The 17,637-nt window shown below is 42.9% G+C and overlaps 1 protein-coding gene across 2 annotated transcripts in view; it reads right to left on the bottom strand.

Annotated features, from left to right (window-relative positions):
* XPO6 (exportin 6) overlaps window positions 1-17,637 on the bottom strand; it is a 51,220-nt gene that overhangs the window by 7,988 nt on the left and 25,595 nt on the right. Inside the window, exons 7-17 of one of the 2 annotated variants that reach the window (XM_065850631.2) lie at window positions 15,513-15,966; window positions 12,246-12,372; window positions 11,352-11,461; window positions 8,937-9,045; window positions 8,058-8,150; window positions 6,027-6,096; window positions 4,142-4,301; window positions 3,337-3,429; window positions 1,844-1,988; window positions 1,266-1,412; window positions 300-489 (exon numbers count right to left, since the gene is read on the bottom strand). In XM_065850631.2, coding sequence (XP_065706703.1) covers window positions 300-489; window positions 1,266-1,412; window positions 1,844-1,988; window positions 3,337-3,429; window positions 4,142-4,301; window positions 6,027-6,096; window positions 8,058-8,150; window positions 8,937-9,045; window positions 11,352-11,461; window positions 12,246-12,372; window positions 15,513-15,966 — 1,698 coding nt within the window. The remainder of the gene's footprint in view (window positions 1-299; window positions 490-1,265; window positions 1,413-1,843; window positions 1,989-3,336; window positions 3,430-4,141; window positions 4,302-6,026; window positions 6,097-8,057; window positions 8,151-8,936; window positions 9,046-11,351; window positions 11,462-12,245; window positions 12,373-15,512; window positions 15,967-17,637) is intronic. The other variant, XM_065850632.2, reaches the window with a different exon arrangement.

Here is a 17,637-nt window from a genome sequence, read left to right as displayed (position 1 = left end):
GCAATCACAACTATTTGAAGTTTTATCACAGACTTGCTCCCATGTTCCCCGCATGACTGAGGAAGACAGTGCTTTGATGGAAGTTTAGAGGCAGCCTGGTGTGAGACTGCCCTGTGCACACCCACAGAAGAAGGGTCTCTAGAAAAAGGAATAAAACATAATTGCTCTTTCCCTGCCCTCCCCATACACTAGAGTTTCTCCACCAAAATAATAACTAGAAGACCAGCTTAATGATGCCTATCAGCAGTTTGCACTGCAGCTGTTGGAAGACAGCACACAACAAGAAACTTGGAACTTACTGTCCTCCAGCTGCACTTTCCTCTGCGGCAAGATCACATTGGATTTTAATTGGCGGTATTCCCTTGTGAGGGCAGAGATTAGGCTGGCGTGGTTGGTGGAGCGAACTGCCCACTGCTGTTCACTCTCTGGAAGATTTGGCCAGGGCAGCAACAACACATTTGACAGCGCTCTGCACACCAGCACCTGGGCCTAGAAGCAACAAGACATTAAGCAAAGAGAAAGTTCTACTGTGCTCACTATTCACTTTATGCTAGAGCACAACCCTAGAGTGAAGTGACATTTCACAGCTGGCCAGGACACCAGCAGCACTTGCTCTTTGAGGGGAGAGATCAACAGCGGAAGGGGGCCCAAGTGAAAGCTCCCAGCTCCGCAAGGTAAGAGAAGCAAAGCTCCACCACTTAAGGGCTGAAACCAGCTCCCAGTTCTGTCAGCCCTTCCTTGCAATGGTAATTCTGTTCTTTCTATCTCTAAAACAAAGATGAAGTCACTTTCATTAGTCCTTGTCTGGTTTGCACAGCAAGACTGTATACTTGTACAGCACTTTATGCCTCCATGCCAGCACATAGTACAACCTCCACTGTAGCTTTCCAGTACTTCTGTAATATAAATACTAACTTGGAGCAAGGTATGTGGAATGTTAAGTTCCACAGAAAACTCTCGCTGTACGTCAGAATCAACATGCCTGTAAAGATGATACAGAATCAGGGACTATGTCAGTAAGCGAGAAAGGAATAAGATCCAAGAAGTGTAATTGTGCTTTTTCCTTACAATGTTGTTTGAAACAGATCATTGCTGACACACCGTGTCACTGGGACTCCTGGATATCCACAGTACAGAGGTACCTGCTGCCCCCCAACCTCCCCTTTTTTTTTTTTTTCCTGAGGTTCTACCTCACCACAGTCAGAACTGAGGCACAGCTTCCCAATTACACCTCATCTACATTCTTCATATTTGAGACATATCACCTTGTCGGGAAGCCGCTGAGCAGAAGTGTCTGTGATCCTGTTGAACACCTTCTGCACTGCTGGGATGCTGATCAAGAACACTGGTCGCACTGTGGTCGCTAAAGAGACAAGGAGGTGGCATGCAGACAGCAGCAGCTTCTCCTGCACCTGAAACAGAGGGGACACGCGGTCAGGCTGCCCAGTGACACCAGCACACAGACTCAGATGAGGCAACACTAGCATCCCATAGCACAGCAAGCTGCCACTCTCAGGTTTTTGCAAGCAAGACAGTTTATAGCGTTTATTTGCCCATCACAGCACAGGTCAGTTCCCTTAATACTGTGGAAGAGAGAAATGTCCCCACTTTCAAGCCCCTAGGTTGAATTTATATGCCTGTAAGTTGCTTACTCTCGTATTAACTTGACCTATAGCTATTTTAGAACTGCTCTTGGTCTAACCTCGCATGAGACATTTGCTGTGACTCTGGAAGACAAACATCCAGCTCACACAGATTGACTCGCATTAGGATCCATGTGCGGTCCAGAGCAGATGGTTTAACATCCAAACACAACGGCGCTGCCCAGCGCCAGCAAAGGTACCTTGGAGCTGATGAGGGGGGTGATTGCCTCCAGAGCGGTGGAGACGAGAGAGATGAACTGCTCTGGGTTCTGCCGGTGAACTTCGCTGTAGAACTGGGCGAGCCAGTGCGCGTAGGCTTGCAGCGCTGCCAGGGACTGCGCGTGGCTGCAGAGGAGCAGAGCAGGGTGAGATGAGTACACGGGACAAACGGCAGACTAGCAGGACAGCTGCACGAGGGCACGAGTCCTGAGGACAGTGGGTGGTTTTGACCTGACGCTGGTAAAGAATACTGGGATTGTCAGACAAACCTGGCAGCTTTTTCTTTATTTTTTGTCTTGGACCCTGTATATTTAAAGATGTGCTGTAACTTGACTCACCCAATGAGCCAAAGTTATAACCTGATAAGGTAAAACTATAATTGTACTTCATAATTCTACTTTTGGCACAGTACCATGTTAAGATTTGAGACATGGCGTTTCTTTGGGACCACACAGACAGGTGTCCTCCAAACACTGATGATGTACCTTCGCTAGGCTAGCATCAAAAAATGGATCACAAGTTTCTTCAGGGACACTGGACAGAGGAAAGGCTGAAAACCCCCTCAGTAACAGACAAAAAACCCTTCCAAATTATTTTATACCAGGAAAGTAATTAGACTATTAATAGAGCATAATCTGCATGAAACTCAGTGCTAGTAAATTAGGATTATTAGAAGTCCAGGGAACTACATGATGAAATCTAGTGTGGATTTTCAAGGAATACATACAATCACAAATTACTATAAACACTTGTGTTCAAAAGGACAACCTTAAATTCTGCTCACAAACCAGGGGCTGGCTAGCAACAGGTTTGTACTACACAACATTAAGAATAGAAGGTCTCTAAAAGGCTGTCAGAGGGGTGTTCTATTACTAGCAGCATCAAGATATCACACTTAATGTCAACTTCTGGATCGAAGGTATTCGTTTCAGAAATGGCTTGCATAGCTGGAAGGCACAGATTCATCTTAGAAGTACAGGGTTTTGTGTATTCAGCTAAGAAAAACATCTTTTATCTGAGCCATAGATCTGACTTTGATAGCAAAAAATCCATAAACTGGAACTACATACCAACAGTGGATCCATTTCTTAAAAAGCGCTGTTATAACACTTATTTTATCACTTAATTAAACTGCAAAAGAACTAAGTTTTTATAGCCATTAGTACAGGGCAGAGTAGCAGTTTGCTTTTAAAGTCAATGTAACAGGCATTTTTACGTCCCAGCGCGATTTTATTTCTCTTTAAATAACCTCAGTAAATCAACTTGAGAAATTAGTGGTACAAAATGCTGGCAGCAGCCTTGACCTTCAACAGTTAAAGAAAGTGCCCTCCAGCAACCACTGGAGATATGCACTTTAGAGAACATTTGCCAAGCAAGTGGTTAGAGCACCAGACTAAGGAGATCAGCGCTTCCTTCCCTCCAGGTAGGTACCGAATTTGGATACAATAATTTGCAGTGTATATCTTGTACTCACACATCGATCAGGTCAGGTTTCAACACAGATGGTACTGCAGTTTCAATGTTGTACAGTTTAATCTGGGATCCATATAGCGTTACTTTCACCAGCCTGGAAGCAAATACATATATGGTAGTGTAAAGGGACTGTAAGATGGATAAATACATGTACAAATCCACTTGAACATCTCATCCGAATGCAGCTCTTGGCAAGTCTGTGTCAATATTTAACTTATACATAGACAAGATTTAGACCATTTAGCTAAAAATAACTGAAAGCCTATTTCACTGTTTGTGATAACACAGAACAAGTACGATGTTCCTGCATGGAAATGAAAAAATATAACCAAGGCAGCTGTGTAAAGCCCTGAAATTCTGTAATTTGCAACTACATGCTAATTAAGTTTTTGGAGGCAAAAAAAATCCAATGATGTCTGCCTTTCAATTTTAGCAAAGTTTTTCAGATAAGAGATTTTGATCTTTTAGCTTTGAGAGATACAACTCTGAAGTCAACAGAGTCTATATCCCACTTCATTGCATCACAAATGCAGATGCTGGAAAACAACCACCTCAATGTTTTCAAGTGACTGATTTTGTTTAATCCCTTCTATTAGTTACTTCTTCAGTTAGGGATTTAGAAAGCCATCTGGGAAACACAGCATTGATGAATGTAACAATTAAGGTTCTGGCCACTAAGGTCTTCATCTCTCAATTTCATCATAACAAGGCAAGACAGAAAAAACCCTTGGTTTTCATGCTCACCGCAGTGATGACAACTGCTCCTTGTACTGGGGAAGGGACTGCAAATCCCCCCCTACACCTACCTCTCCACCACTGTCAGAGCATCATTGAACCTGGCAGCGAACACATCCCCGATGAAATACTCTGCTAAACGACCCACGGCCTGCAGCAAGGAGCTCAGGTCCCTCAAGGAGCAGTGCAAGCGGCGGCAATCGTTTTCTGCAGTGATGTTCAGCCTGTGACCTGAAATGACATTATGGTTCATTAGCAATGAAGCCAAAAGATCTACGTGTAAATAATCACTTGTGCTAATAGCCACTAAGAGCCCAGCAGTCTGAAAACTCATACTTCAAAAACCTTGTGCAAAAAAGAAAAAGTAACCTTGTGGCTAATAAATACAGCTCTGTGGGATGGGAAATCTAATTACAAAGCTACAGGAAATGCAAAGTTTATTCTAATTACATTATAAGCATTCTTCTTGAACTAGCTCAGCAGAGGGTCACAGTTCAAACCAGAGCACTGTCCAAGCAACTGAGATAGTCCGAGTGAGACAAGTTCAACTGTTCCAACTATCACATTTCAAATTCCTCTTTGAAGGTTGAAACTGATGTTGCCAACTAACTTATACATTTATTTTCTTCTATTTGATACTAATACCTATTGCAAATAGGAGTCATTTTGGTTATCCATTGACATCTAAAAGCAACCCCAGCTCTGCAGAAAGGTTGTAACTCACACTCCCTCTGCTGGCTACAGAACAATCAAGGTTCCAGCAGCAGAAGCGTATTAGAGTAAGTATGTATTTGCTTCTGATGTGAAGTGTGGTTATTTACTTTCATTTTTCTAAGATACAAGAAACAAACCAATAACAGTCTTATACCAATACAATTGTCCTACCACTCAGTTGCATATTCCTGGTCTCCAAACATTCAAGATCTTTACTAAAAAAAGCAAACATGCTCTGCAGCACCATGTTTTGAATAAAATAGAACAAAACACCCAGAAGAGTTTTTCTTTCCATTGTCCATATTTAACCTCAGATTAAGTTTTCAGCAAAAAGTTTGCTGTTTTGCACCATCAGCACCAGTGTACTACTGCCCAGTTCTGAACTCCCAGCTGCATCTGACCTGCTGCTCCTGGTCCATCAGCTGCCCAGCCAGCACACGTGAATTTCTGATACACATCATTGCTACAGAATTAAAAACCTACACATTGCTTATCCTAGGTCTGAAACGATCCTAAAATTTGAAGTATATTTTCTTGAATTGTCTATACAACCATCACCATTCTGCCATGTATAGCAGTATTGAACACGTAACAGATTCCTTTACTAGCCATTCCAGAAAACACAAATATAACCTTAGCTACAATCTTCCCTCACACAGATCTCACTACTGCTACTTTCCTTATTTCTCAGGAAGAAGCAACAAAGCTACACTCAGGCTTTTTATTCCATTGAGAGCACTGGCATCCTCGTAAAATACTTCATACACAAGGCTCCTGAAATGCCAGCTAGATAAGTCTTCAGAAACCATTACTACATTCTAAACAGTTCAATTTCTCATTGACTCACAAAGGTTTTAATTAAAGTCTAAATAAAAGTGCTCCTATGGTGGACAACTTCACACCAGATTTGAGCCCAAAGCAAACAGTAGTGTTTGAAATCTGTTTTAGTGGGAGGAAAATAACCATTATCCCTCCATGTTACTGCAGTATTTGATGCTGCATATCTGTTCTTAATACATACGGTATCTTCATTTTAAGTACCAGAACAAGGGAAGAACTACACCAATAAAAAAATAAATCACACAATTAGATTTTTGTCTGTTATTGGAGTTTGACTACTGAGTCATTAGTCACCATACACGTGTTCAGATCCTCAAAGGAATACAGAAGAAGCAACACCAAAGCAGCTCTAGGATGTTTTTGCAATCAGTTATTCAAAGGGTGAGGACCACTGGTTATTACCTGTCCCTGAAGTGACCACAAACTGCTGGAGTCCCAGATACACTTCCAAGTTATCCTGCAGAACTGGGAACTAGAAGAGACAAGAAATGAGCATGATTTTGATGCTTGGCAGATAGGTAGCACCCAACTACTAGTTACTCTGTTAGATCACAGTTTTCTTATTTTTCTCCAAATGTCTTTTTAAAGGCACTAGGGAGAAGGCAAGTTGCTTGTTTCTGGGCTGATCCTGCACCCAGCTCACCCATAAGTATCAGCTTCTCAAAATGCAGCTATTCAAATATTATTCAATCAAAGAAGATGGGTTCGTGTCCTCTGTACCAGAGCACAGAAATGAAGCGCTGCAGCACTGTCAGCACGCACAAGAACAGCTGAAGCCCCCAGGGATAGCAGCCAAGGAAGCAAACAGCACAGTCGTTGTCATACATCCTGGTCTGGGATCAGTGTCAGCTTAACCTCATCGCTCAGGACCAACAGCGAACATACCCGTTCCTGGTGATGTTCAGCTGAGCAACAGGTGACACCAATGGGGGTGTGTGTTGTACACAGAGACCACGAGGTCTCTCAGCAGCACTCGGCCAGGCAAGGTAGTGCCGCGGGATCTACTAGGGGGTTATTTGCCTTATGCCTGAATGCCTTTGTGTACATACAGGACAAAATTGCACACTGACCTTTTCCTAGAATATTTTCCAACCCTTTCAGTCTGGCATAGCTCTGCTGAATTTCTATTGGCAAAGTCATCACATTTGAAGTGGCTGGTTTTATGAAAGTTCACGCATCCACCAGCACAAGGAACTACAGCCTTACTCTGTCCCACACTGGAAAATGAAACAGCAGCTGCTGTACACGGTTTTCATTACTTGCTACTGACAGACCAGCCAGAGGGTTCAGCTGCACTGCAGACCGCTGTGAAAAGCACGTGAAACTGCTCGAGCATATCTGAGATTATCCACTGTACAAAAATGAACTAATAGGGCTCAAGGAAAGCATTCACTAGCAAGTTTCTTAACAGGCTGTGCCTAACAGTTGAGCACCATTGTAGAACCACAGGAGAACTATTTTTGAAAAAAGCAGAGTCTTCCTCATGTTAATGTGTTACTCTAAGGAAGCCACATGCTCTTCACCATATGACCCGTCTGCTCACAAACAGCTGCTCCATTTGTTTGCCTCTTGCTGACTCACACCATGCCACACACTGCAGAGGAACTTCTACTTTTGTTTACTACTTCAGAGTTTCTAGTAATATGCTTCTAGTGCTTAGCTCAGTGCTTAAATTAAAAAAAAAAAAATCCATTCAAAAAAAGCGGTTCAGGTCAGGCATCTTCTGCCTCTGCAGCAGCTCAGATTTCTCTGCTTCTTGGGAAGAAGGTTCAGAGACACACAGTATCTCCAGCAGAATTTGCTTTGAGATCCCCCTGCTATACTTGCCGTTCTTCTCACCCACAGAAAAGGCACCAACTACTTTGAATTTTGTGCTCCAATGGCTTACAGCCTCAAGATCAACTCCTCAAAAACCACTACAGTGCTACAAACTCAGGCAACTTTTACAACATCAATTCCAGCAACAGCAGTGACACTAGCTGGAGAGAAGCACTTATCTGTTTATCAGATACCAGTAGTCCAAGGTGTTCTTTTCAGCATCTGTATCTAGCCTTTCATTTAAACAAATATTTCACCCTCCTTAAAGCCCTAATAATGACATTCTTGCCCTCCTAGTATAAAGGTCAAGACAAACAACAGTGAAGAATTGCTGCCAAATATTTACACTTCGAAAGATGGGAATTTCTAAAGAGCTTAATGTCGAGCAAGTGGGATGCAGATGTTCACTGAAGCACCCTCTTTAAAAACACACCAAGAAATCTGACAAAGCCAAAAAACAAGCTTTTCCCTTCAATTTCTGTTCTCCTAGCCAAGTTTTTGCACCCAAACCCAAATCTGCTTGTTTGGCACTGTGGCTCTATCCAACAGCTTGTAACAAACTCCAGCAGTTGGTTCTCATTTCACCTTGCACTTTTGGTCTGGATAACTACTTACTAGTGTGGAGAAGGCATGAGTTGGCAAGAGCTCCATGACTTTTGCAACCACTTCCAAGCTCTGGCGCAAGTACCGCTGCCACTCGGTCTGCTGCTATGGGAAGAAACACCAAGGTAAGCACAGCACTTCCAGAGGGAAACAGGTGGCTTTTTGTAGACTAGTCAGTCCTAATGGACGCTTGGGACTAGCTAGCTCCTTCCCAGAGCTTGGCTTTCACAGACACAAGGATACTGAAGAGATACTGCTCTTATGATTCTCATATGCAGCCAGACACCTGATGGAGAATAATTTTTGCCAACCCACACTTTGGGTGTGCATACATGTTTCCCTGGAGTGATAAGTCACAAGTGTTCACTCCTAGAACATAGTTACTCCTCAGCTGACAAGCAGCTGTTGTGCACAACAACCTGCCCTTCCAGTGCTCTGGTCTCATCCATTTTGGCCACCTACTCCACTTTCACATCTAGCAGTATTGAGATATTTACCACTACTGAGTTAAAGAGAAATAAACTTAAATCACCAACAATACATACAGCTCAAAGCTTTTGTCTCAGAGATATTTCAGCATTTAAAATTCAAAAGCTACCAGATACAGACACCTCATGCCTCTGATAATCAGAACATAAGTATCTATAATTTTTTCCCCATAAGAACCAAATTTAAAACAAAGGTCATATCCTTTCAGTGTGACTAAGCACATTTTTGTTAAAAGCATTCTGTGCTGCTTTAGACCTCAAATCCCACAAAAGAATGGAGCGAAGCAGCAGCTGTCTATCTTGTACTCCAAAGTACAAGCTCTGGGAAAGACATTCTAGGAGTTATCAGTGCAAGAGTTCATATCTGGACCTGCAGCTGTCCTTGTTCAACTCTGCTCCTTACATCATCATCCAGTGTCTCGTCATCCAGCTCCTCCAGCTGTGCCTGGTTATACCTGAACTGGATTCGATTCAACACCTCTGTCAGCAACAGAACCAAGGCATCTTCGTACCTATGACCATGGAGAAAACAGAGTAAGAGTTGGATAAAACAGCTCTGCAGAGATTGCTGTGCCCACAGTCCTTGCAGCAAAGACGACACATAGAACAGATAATATTTTAAAGCGAGCCACTGCGAAGAGCCTGCAGCATAGCTCTACAGGTTTGAGGAAACATCAAGCAGAGCCTGGGATTAAGAGTATTATGTTGTTTCAGGTCACAAGCTACCAAAAGGAAAGAGCCTTGGTAATATGTGGTATCCCTGTACCCCTGAAAGGGAAAGGGAGAACCATTAGCAATAGAAGCAGCCCAAGAGTTCAAAACAGGAAAGGTAGGAGTGACTTGCCAGGAATAATAACAGATGTACATGAACAGCACCAAGAGCTTCTTGTTGCTAAACTGCTCCTTAGCGTTCTGTCTGATGCTCTGCTTTTTGGACAGCAAATGAGGATCAGATGCAACAGGAAAGGGTTATTGCTGCCTGCCTCAAAAGGGGACCTCCCCGGAGGCTATTTGTTCTGCTATGCTCTTTCCCTACACCATCAGCCAAAGAATTCAGGCTGTTGTCCTCTGAAACACAGCCAGCACCTTTTCTACTTGTGCTGAAGCCATGTCACAGAAAGATACCTTGTCACCTCTTGGAGCGATGTAGCTGGGACAGAGCAGAGAAGACCCTCCTTCTCACTCATCACCTAAGAATAATGTCAAGTTGTAAAACCAGCAGAGAGCCACCTGAGCACGCAATCATTTCTGGTGATGTGCCACCAAAGTCTAGGGATTTCAAGGGGGCTTGGTTTGATTGTTTGTTTTAAAAAAACTCTTTTCTCAAAACAGCTGGGATCCGATGCAAAAAGTCACGCTCTTTCCTAGGTGGGATCAGGTTGGAAAATGAGGCATTAGCATACACTGACAGATTGAGAGCATGATGCAATCTGAGTGTCAGAGAAGTCAGCTGTGTCACTGGCTAAGCAGCTGAAAGCTGCTCTTTGCAAAGTGGTTGAATTACCATCTTTTCTGTAACCACATGACCTAACACTGGATTTGGCAACTTATCCAGTAGTAGAAGTTGTAACACGTACAAAATGCAAAGTTTATAAACCACAGAACAGGAAACTTCATCTGTGCTCCTGCGGTGTAACCAGCCTGTTGTGCTGCAGCACCGACACGTCTGAGAGCGGGCAGGAAATAAACCTGCAGCAGTTGTCACTAAGGAGAGGTAGTTCTGACAAAACAGTCCAAGCTTCAACCACTTACATGATGTTTTTGTTTGTTTATAGTCTGACATTATCTCCTAGAGAGACAGCTATTGTTTGTTTCAATTCTCCTCATAACGAACCATTTGACATCAAGGTAACACCAGGTTACACATATGCTACCCAGATGAAGAAAGAGCAGAATGCCAGAGTTCAACCGCACTAGGCAGAGAGCAGCAAACTAGGAACAAATTATAGCAAAGTTCAAATGCAAATACCTACTACTTGAGAAATAAAAAAAACCACAGTTCCCATGCTGAAAGGAAGAGAGCTGCCTCGTGTAAGGTAGTTCCACATTTGTCCTTAGTGGTTATGAGGCCAGACTGTCTTTCAAAAACCAACCACCTATATTTAGTGTGCTCAAGGGAAAGATGCTTCCTTCTGCACTTTGCAGAACACATTATGGCACAAGCCATGGCACTTTAAGTCTCCAAGACTTGAACAAGATACCAGTATGTTCACCAGATTTTTTTAAAGGGCAGGAAAGTGACTTTCATCAAGAGAGCCACCCATCTCAGGAGACAACATCTACAAAGGAAACGCTGCCAACCACTGTTGCAATTGATACACGCCACTAGCATCTGAGCTAAGCAAGTGGAATTTTTAACTTTCAAATACAGCGTCATTGACATTTCTCAGAAACACAGATTCCATTTCATTAGGATTTTTAAATTCCTGATTAAAACCTTTCCTAATTCAATAATTGCTTGTATGAGCTGTGTGAACACTTAGTAGGCAACTTACTCTATGGTCTCCTCCTCTAATATGTGCTCCAAAATTTGCTAGGCTGTGTTATAATTCAACTTCAGACTGCAAAGCTTGCTTTCTCTGGCTGCTAGGTTCACAAACAAGTGACACTTTTTTTCCTCTCGTTTGCTTGGTTTTAATTCTTTCGAATTAATGTGTGTGAAACACTTCAGTTTACATTTTTTATACTCTATTTTAGAAAAAGCAAGCACTCAACCACATGTGAAGTTGGAACAAACAATGGCTTGTTTCTCATAGTCCTTCCATGGTGACCATGAAGTCTCTGCAGTTGTTGCCCCGGCAGCTTCCTGCCCGCCTACCTGTTGAGCACTGCTTCTTTGTCTGCCAGGCGACTTTTAATTTTGCTAGTCAGATAGTCCAAGAAGAGCGTCCAGATGTCTAAGCAAGAAAAGTAACCTTCATGGGTAGGCTGAAATACATCAAAATTCACAATGAATATCACAAGCTAGGGTAAGACTGTTTTCACATAACGAAAATATGAGTTAACATGTACTTCAATCCATGGGAAGAATTTCTTGCTTTATTGCAAATTTTCTAGGAGGTCACTGGAGAGATATATAGCTGTCAAAAGGTGAACAAGAGCTTTTGCACAAGGGTGGGAACCCAGGAATTACAAGGGTGGTCTCAACATTAACCCATCCCATGGCTTGCTACATCAGCTCCTAGCATTTTATAGATCTGCTTGTCATTATTCACATCTGGGGGTCAACAGGGCTGAGTTGCATTGTGACAGCTGCTACAGCAAGGTAACCCCTACCAAAAGCCACGGAGTTGTTTTTTTAATGCTACATTTAAAAGTCACAAGGAAAGCACCAAATACAGTAAAAGCGGCAGATTCAAGAAAAAGAAAAGCATCCCAAACACAAAACGAGCAACCTAGAAAAGTTTTTCCAGACAGTCCATTGCAAGCACTAACAAAAAGCATAAGAGCAGAAGCAAAGTTAAACACCAGACAAGTTGTTCTTGCAAGGTAACTACAGGTGATCGCTGTCTCCAACTAAATCCAAGAGCACATTAAGCCATTTCCCAGTCCCCAGCACAACTGGGAAAGTGCCAGTAAGACAAGTTAATTGCTTTTTTCTGGGCTAACTTTAGGTATCAACTCCATTGGGGAAACCACGCTACCCCTGTTGTACAAGACAAGAGAACATGGAGAGCAGGCTGACGGGAAAAATAATGTCACAGGGCTGTACCTGATGAAAAGTGTATTTGAACAACAGTGCCAGAAATTCAACCACAGGGAACTGGGAGTAGGATTCAATTCTTCGTAGGTGGACGCTCACAAAGAGACGGAGAAAGTCGGTAAACTTCTCAATGTAGCTATAAGGGAAAGAAGAAAACACAACTGAGAAAACATGAGGATGCCACAAGGGAAAGCAATTTCATTGAAACAGTGATAAAATTCACTCAAAATCCTTCCAATAAAAAGAAAGTTACAAGTAACAGCCAGTAGAACAATTAAAATATAAAGCCCTGCAACAATTACCTACGGGATGGGCAACCCTTCATTCCATTAATACCTGAAACAGCAGAAAAGACAGTCTAGTCAAAAGCAACTTTAATATTCAGATAAATATAAATGAAATTAGGCCTGCAAGTAAGCACAAACCCTCCCACCATAGAAAAATAAGTATTTAATAGCAAGAATCATCTTACTGATGCAGCTAGGATTAGTGAAATAAAGTGGACCATGGAGGAATTCAGCTGGAAGCAAGAAGTTAATGCACAAGTTAGCAATACACATGTTAAACATTTACACGAGATACTGGGAGAGCCACGGAGCTGAGAGCTGGAAAGGACAGTTCCTTCTGCAGTGTACATCAACTATCTAAAAGCTTCGGAACTGGACTAGAAGGACAAGTCTTCCTCCAAAGCATGGGACTACTCAATGCTTGGGACTGTAGGAAGTGAAGATCCAAAAGGGAGCCTGCTACCAAAATTTCAGGGAGTCCAGCAAGAGTACGACCTCGGTGCAAGCACTGGTGGGTTCCTGAGAGCGCAACTGGAGAAAAATTACAAAGACCGGAATGGAGTAAGTTTTTCTTGTGGAATAAGATCACACCCTGCACAACGTGAGCTTCACCGAGGTTAGAAACCATCTTCATTTCTACCTATACAAAAAAGCGTTAAATAGTCCACCAGCATACAGGACCCATCCATTCCAGCATCACACAAACAGCAAGAGCTCTGGTGACTCGGTGACAAGGGCGTGTGTGTGCAGAGAAGCCCACCCTTCCCATATGGTAAGGGCAAGAGTACTTCAAGTTTTTCTTTTAAATAAAAAGTTAGGCTTGGCAAAGTTTCAGGCATGCCTGAACAACCTGGTTTCACTGAGCTGCCTTGCACTCTCCCTCTGCAAACTCTTAATTCTTTTTCAGGGAAAACCCCTGTTCCTTCTAATGAAACCTCACTCAAGACCAGAAGCATTGCCACCTAACAGAGAGCTGCAGCACTGCTAGTTATTACAAGCCTACCATAAAACACACTGTACTTTGAATATGCAAAAAGATTATATTTCACTTTTATTTGGCACTGCCTAGTTGACCAGGTATCACTAAACACATCTCACTGACGTAACACTTCAAAAGTAAAGCTAGCAAAAAAGTCCAGGCTGAAACATTGCTTTTAGTTTTCTTTATTCTTATTTTCTAAAGAGGCTCTGATCTGAGACCCTTGAAATTCTTGCACGGCCTCTAGCTCTGCCAGCCCCAACATCCCTTCTGCAGCCACTGTGCCGTTGCTGATGTCCTTACTGGCCATTTCCCACATTTTGCAATCTTCAAGTTAAAACCAAACACAAAGCAAGATGACAGCTTAAGCTTACTCTTTCTGGACTATTTTGGCAGTATAAACCATTCAAAACCACACTGATTTTGTAACAAAAAGATAACCAGCACCACAATAGGAAGGGGAAGACCCAGGGCAAGCAGGTTCTGAACATGGCAGTCTACTGAACGTAGCTTCTTTGTGCCAATTTTGCTTCTGGTTGTCCTGGCTTGGACTAAGAAAATACTTTCATGTGGTAAGGTCTTTAGTTTTGGACATAAAGTGTACAGTTATGCCCTAAGGTGACAAATGGAAAATCCTTGCAGCCTTTTCCACAGAGAAAACAGGGTCCAGCTCAGGGAAAGCTCCACTCCTCCAGCAGTCAGCTGGATTTTTCCAGTCTCCAGAACATCTTAGTTACATCTCTACTTCAGACCATGGGAATGAATACCGAGGGGTCTCACAGACACCAACAATCTCTGTGGATAACACATCTAATGAGCAGAGCACAAGGATCTGGTAATACCACTGTTAAACAGAAGTCACAATTAATCTACATTTACTATCCCAAGGTTATGTGTGTATTTAAAGATACGGAAAAAGGGAGGTTTACACAAAAAACATGCAAGTCATCTCTACAAATTGACCCAGTTTTCCGCTAAATTTGTTTTTGTTTTTTTCTCCCAAGTGGATATCAAAGAAAAACAACAAATAGCCCCAAAGCCTTGCTGCTGCATCTGGGAACACAAGCACATAGCTGCACCAGAAGTTTATTTCCATCATCAAGTATCCGTAGCAAGATACTGAGCACATTCACACAGCTGTGACCTACTTGCCGGCGTTAGCACCAGTCTGCCCAGCTTCCCACGACACACACGGCCTGCAACAAGCAGCAGCAGCAAGTTGTCACCTCTGCCACCACTCTGCCAACACACAGTTTCAACCACTTCACACAACAGCAAAACAAGTCTCACTTTCTCTCCTACAAGTAGGAATAGCCGATACAATAGAGTTGAGCTGTTTTTAGGCAACAAGGATGCTATTAATAGTAACTTTCACTTTCTGGAAGATGACAATACACGGCCTTCAAAGATGCTGCCACTTCCCTGCTGCCTCCAGTCAGGCGTGCCAGACAGCCGTTCACTGCTGTGAATGGAGTTCCCTAAGCTGTCTTTTGGTGTTGTTTAAAAATAGTAAAAATAAAAAAGCAATCAGAAATCATCACATCTCAATGATGGGTAGGAAACTACTTCTATTTTCTTTCAAGTCATGACTCGCAGAATATCTACCCACTCTTTGTACGTTTAAGCAGAGAAGGCAGATGCCGACCAGGGAAGGGAATACTGCAATGCCTTTACCTCACTGAGCCTCTTCTGTTTTCTGTTACAACTGAATGAAGGGCAGGTTCAGCTCTTGTGCCACCTCAGACCTGCAGTCAAACAGTAACGAAGGGGGGAAAGGGAAGGAAGAGGACAGGAAAGAATACAAACCTGCGCCACCACAGTCCCTTAGCAAACTCAGCCCCTTACCAGAACCTTACCTGTGGGCACCTACCTTTCCGCCTGTCTCCCCCAGCACAGTACTCTGAAAAAAAGGCCATTAGACACACCATGCATGACCGCAAAATAATAAAGACAGTCCCTTAGAAAGCAAGAGGCCCTAGCACAGCTACTTAGCTGTTTGGTTGCTCTTACCTTTCATCCAGTTCCTCTAGCCGGCTCTTCACCGTATGGGCATTGTTCTCCTTGGTAATCTTCTGCAGGAGGTAGAAAGTCTGCTGGAACATCCGTAGCAAATACTCTTCAAACTCCATAGGCACACAGTTCTTAGACATCAGTTCATTGATGCAAGACATGGCCAAGACACCAAGTCGGCCACGCTCCTGTCCCAACACCGAGTTCTGGCTGCTGCCGTTGACAGAAGACATCTTCCGAACACGGGTGTCGCAGCCGAAGCGAGCAAAGTGGAAAATGGTGGTGAGGAGGGATGGGGTGATACTGGTAGACAAAGGGATCCAGCTGAAGAGGTGTGCCAGGCACTCCAGTGCCAGGGAACATATATATTCACTTTCTGTATCGAGGATGGGGATTGGCTGGTTCAATAATTTGGCTGCATTGGGACTCTGCAACAGGCTACTTAACAGGTCACCTAGGAAGCAAAGCAGACATCTGCGTTATGAATCAATGCAATTACCTTCAAATGGTGCAACTACCAACCGCAGCTATAAAGCAAAAGGCATCAGAGCCTCTGGCACTCAGCAAGTTAGTGTACAAAGATTTATCTGGGATGAACTAGTCATTTTTCTATCCTGGAATTTTCGGAACTTTAATTCAGATAATAGCAATGCCACAGGGTGTATTTTAGGAATTCATTATAAAATTTACTCCCCTTCCTGAAATTTTTGTAGAATGATGCAGTCTAATGCTCAGAAGTCAATCCTATATGCTGAAGGTGAAGTTGGATCACGTGATTTGGCGTAAGATGAGTACTGCTCTCCCTGCCCAAATGCAGGTTACACTTCTCTGCATTGCGTTTCACCTTCCATTTGCCCAGAGATGCGCAAGATCTTCCTGTGGGTCTTCTGCCATACCTCCTTTCCAACATTCTGACCATCTCGGTGCCATCAGCAAGCCTCCTTGGCTCTTTACGGAGCCCTTTTCCAAGGTCTTCGAGTATGTCCATGAGCACAGTCCCAATCACTACTCCACAGGTGACCTCCCCATCATGGGGAGAAGAAATCATTTCCACTTACCTTTTACCTCATACCTTCTAACCATTTTTTTAACAATGCAGAGACTCCCCACATCCCTGATGGCCTTCACTTTCTCAAAAGCTTTTAGTGAGAAGCCTTCTTGAAAACTTAATGGAAATCCGAGCAGATACCCCCAGCTAAGGCTGACAACTAACTCAGAGGCTTCCATAGACCACACGCTGAAAATCTACTCACCTTCCCCAGGTTATTCAATACACTTCTTCCTTGAGTACAAATAATCTCTGCACCTTTAGAAACCCACAGGCACTTGCTACTTCAAGTAAGTTTAAAGTTCTCCCCAGAAAATCCAAGCCATTTTTTTTTTTAAAGTGAAATGAACCAACACACTAGGAATATGAAAACAGATATGATTTACTGAGCTATTTCCAAAGTACTCAGAAGCATGAATGATGCACAGATTCCTCTTAAGTCTCCATTTTTCATCAAGATCGATGTCTTACATCACTGAATTCATAACTCTGTCACAACTTATCATTGTTTCTTTCTCCTCTGCTCCAGGAATTTAAGGCATCATGCTTCTTCAGCTGAACTAGATCACCCTGCACTTAGTCTTCATATTAAAGCAGCCCCCACAGTAACGTTCACAACTACACATACGTTGCAGCGCAAGAGCTGCTTGCACTGTGATTTTACAGAAGCAAACATTCTTTCCCACGTCCAGTCCAAACCCCACATCAGTTGGTCTGAGCGCTTTGCATCCAGTTCAATTACTGAAGCTCAGAGTTTAAGATATGTTAAGTTATATTTGGTATCTTTGCAAACAGGTGATAAATTTACAGGATCAAATGCATTCATGCACAGGGAGAAAACTCTCGGGGAAAGGCTGGGATCAGGCTAGCTCTGCAGAAGTAAACATCAACATACATTTATTTCTATTACTCATCTGTTTACCACACGAGTTAATATGCCTAAGGAAGGGATTCATCAAGTAAAGAGCTATAAATCATGCAAAGACAACATTTGAAGGCTGAGAGGTTATTGCTGAACAAATTCTATACTGATGCAATAACTCAAATGTTTCCCAACATAGGACATTATGAGAGTTC

This window comes from Patagioenas fasciata, chromosome 15, assembly GCF_037038585.1.
Source record: "Patagioenas fasciata isolate bPatFas1 chromosome 15, bPatFas1.hap1, whole genome shotgun sequence".
NCBI lineage: Eukaryota > Metazoa > Chordata > Aves > Columbiformes > Columbidae > Patagioenas > Patagioenas fasciata.
Note: the sequence above shows the minus strand (reverse complement) of the source record. Positions and strands in the feature narration are given on the sequence as shown.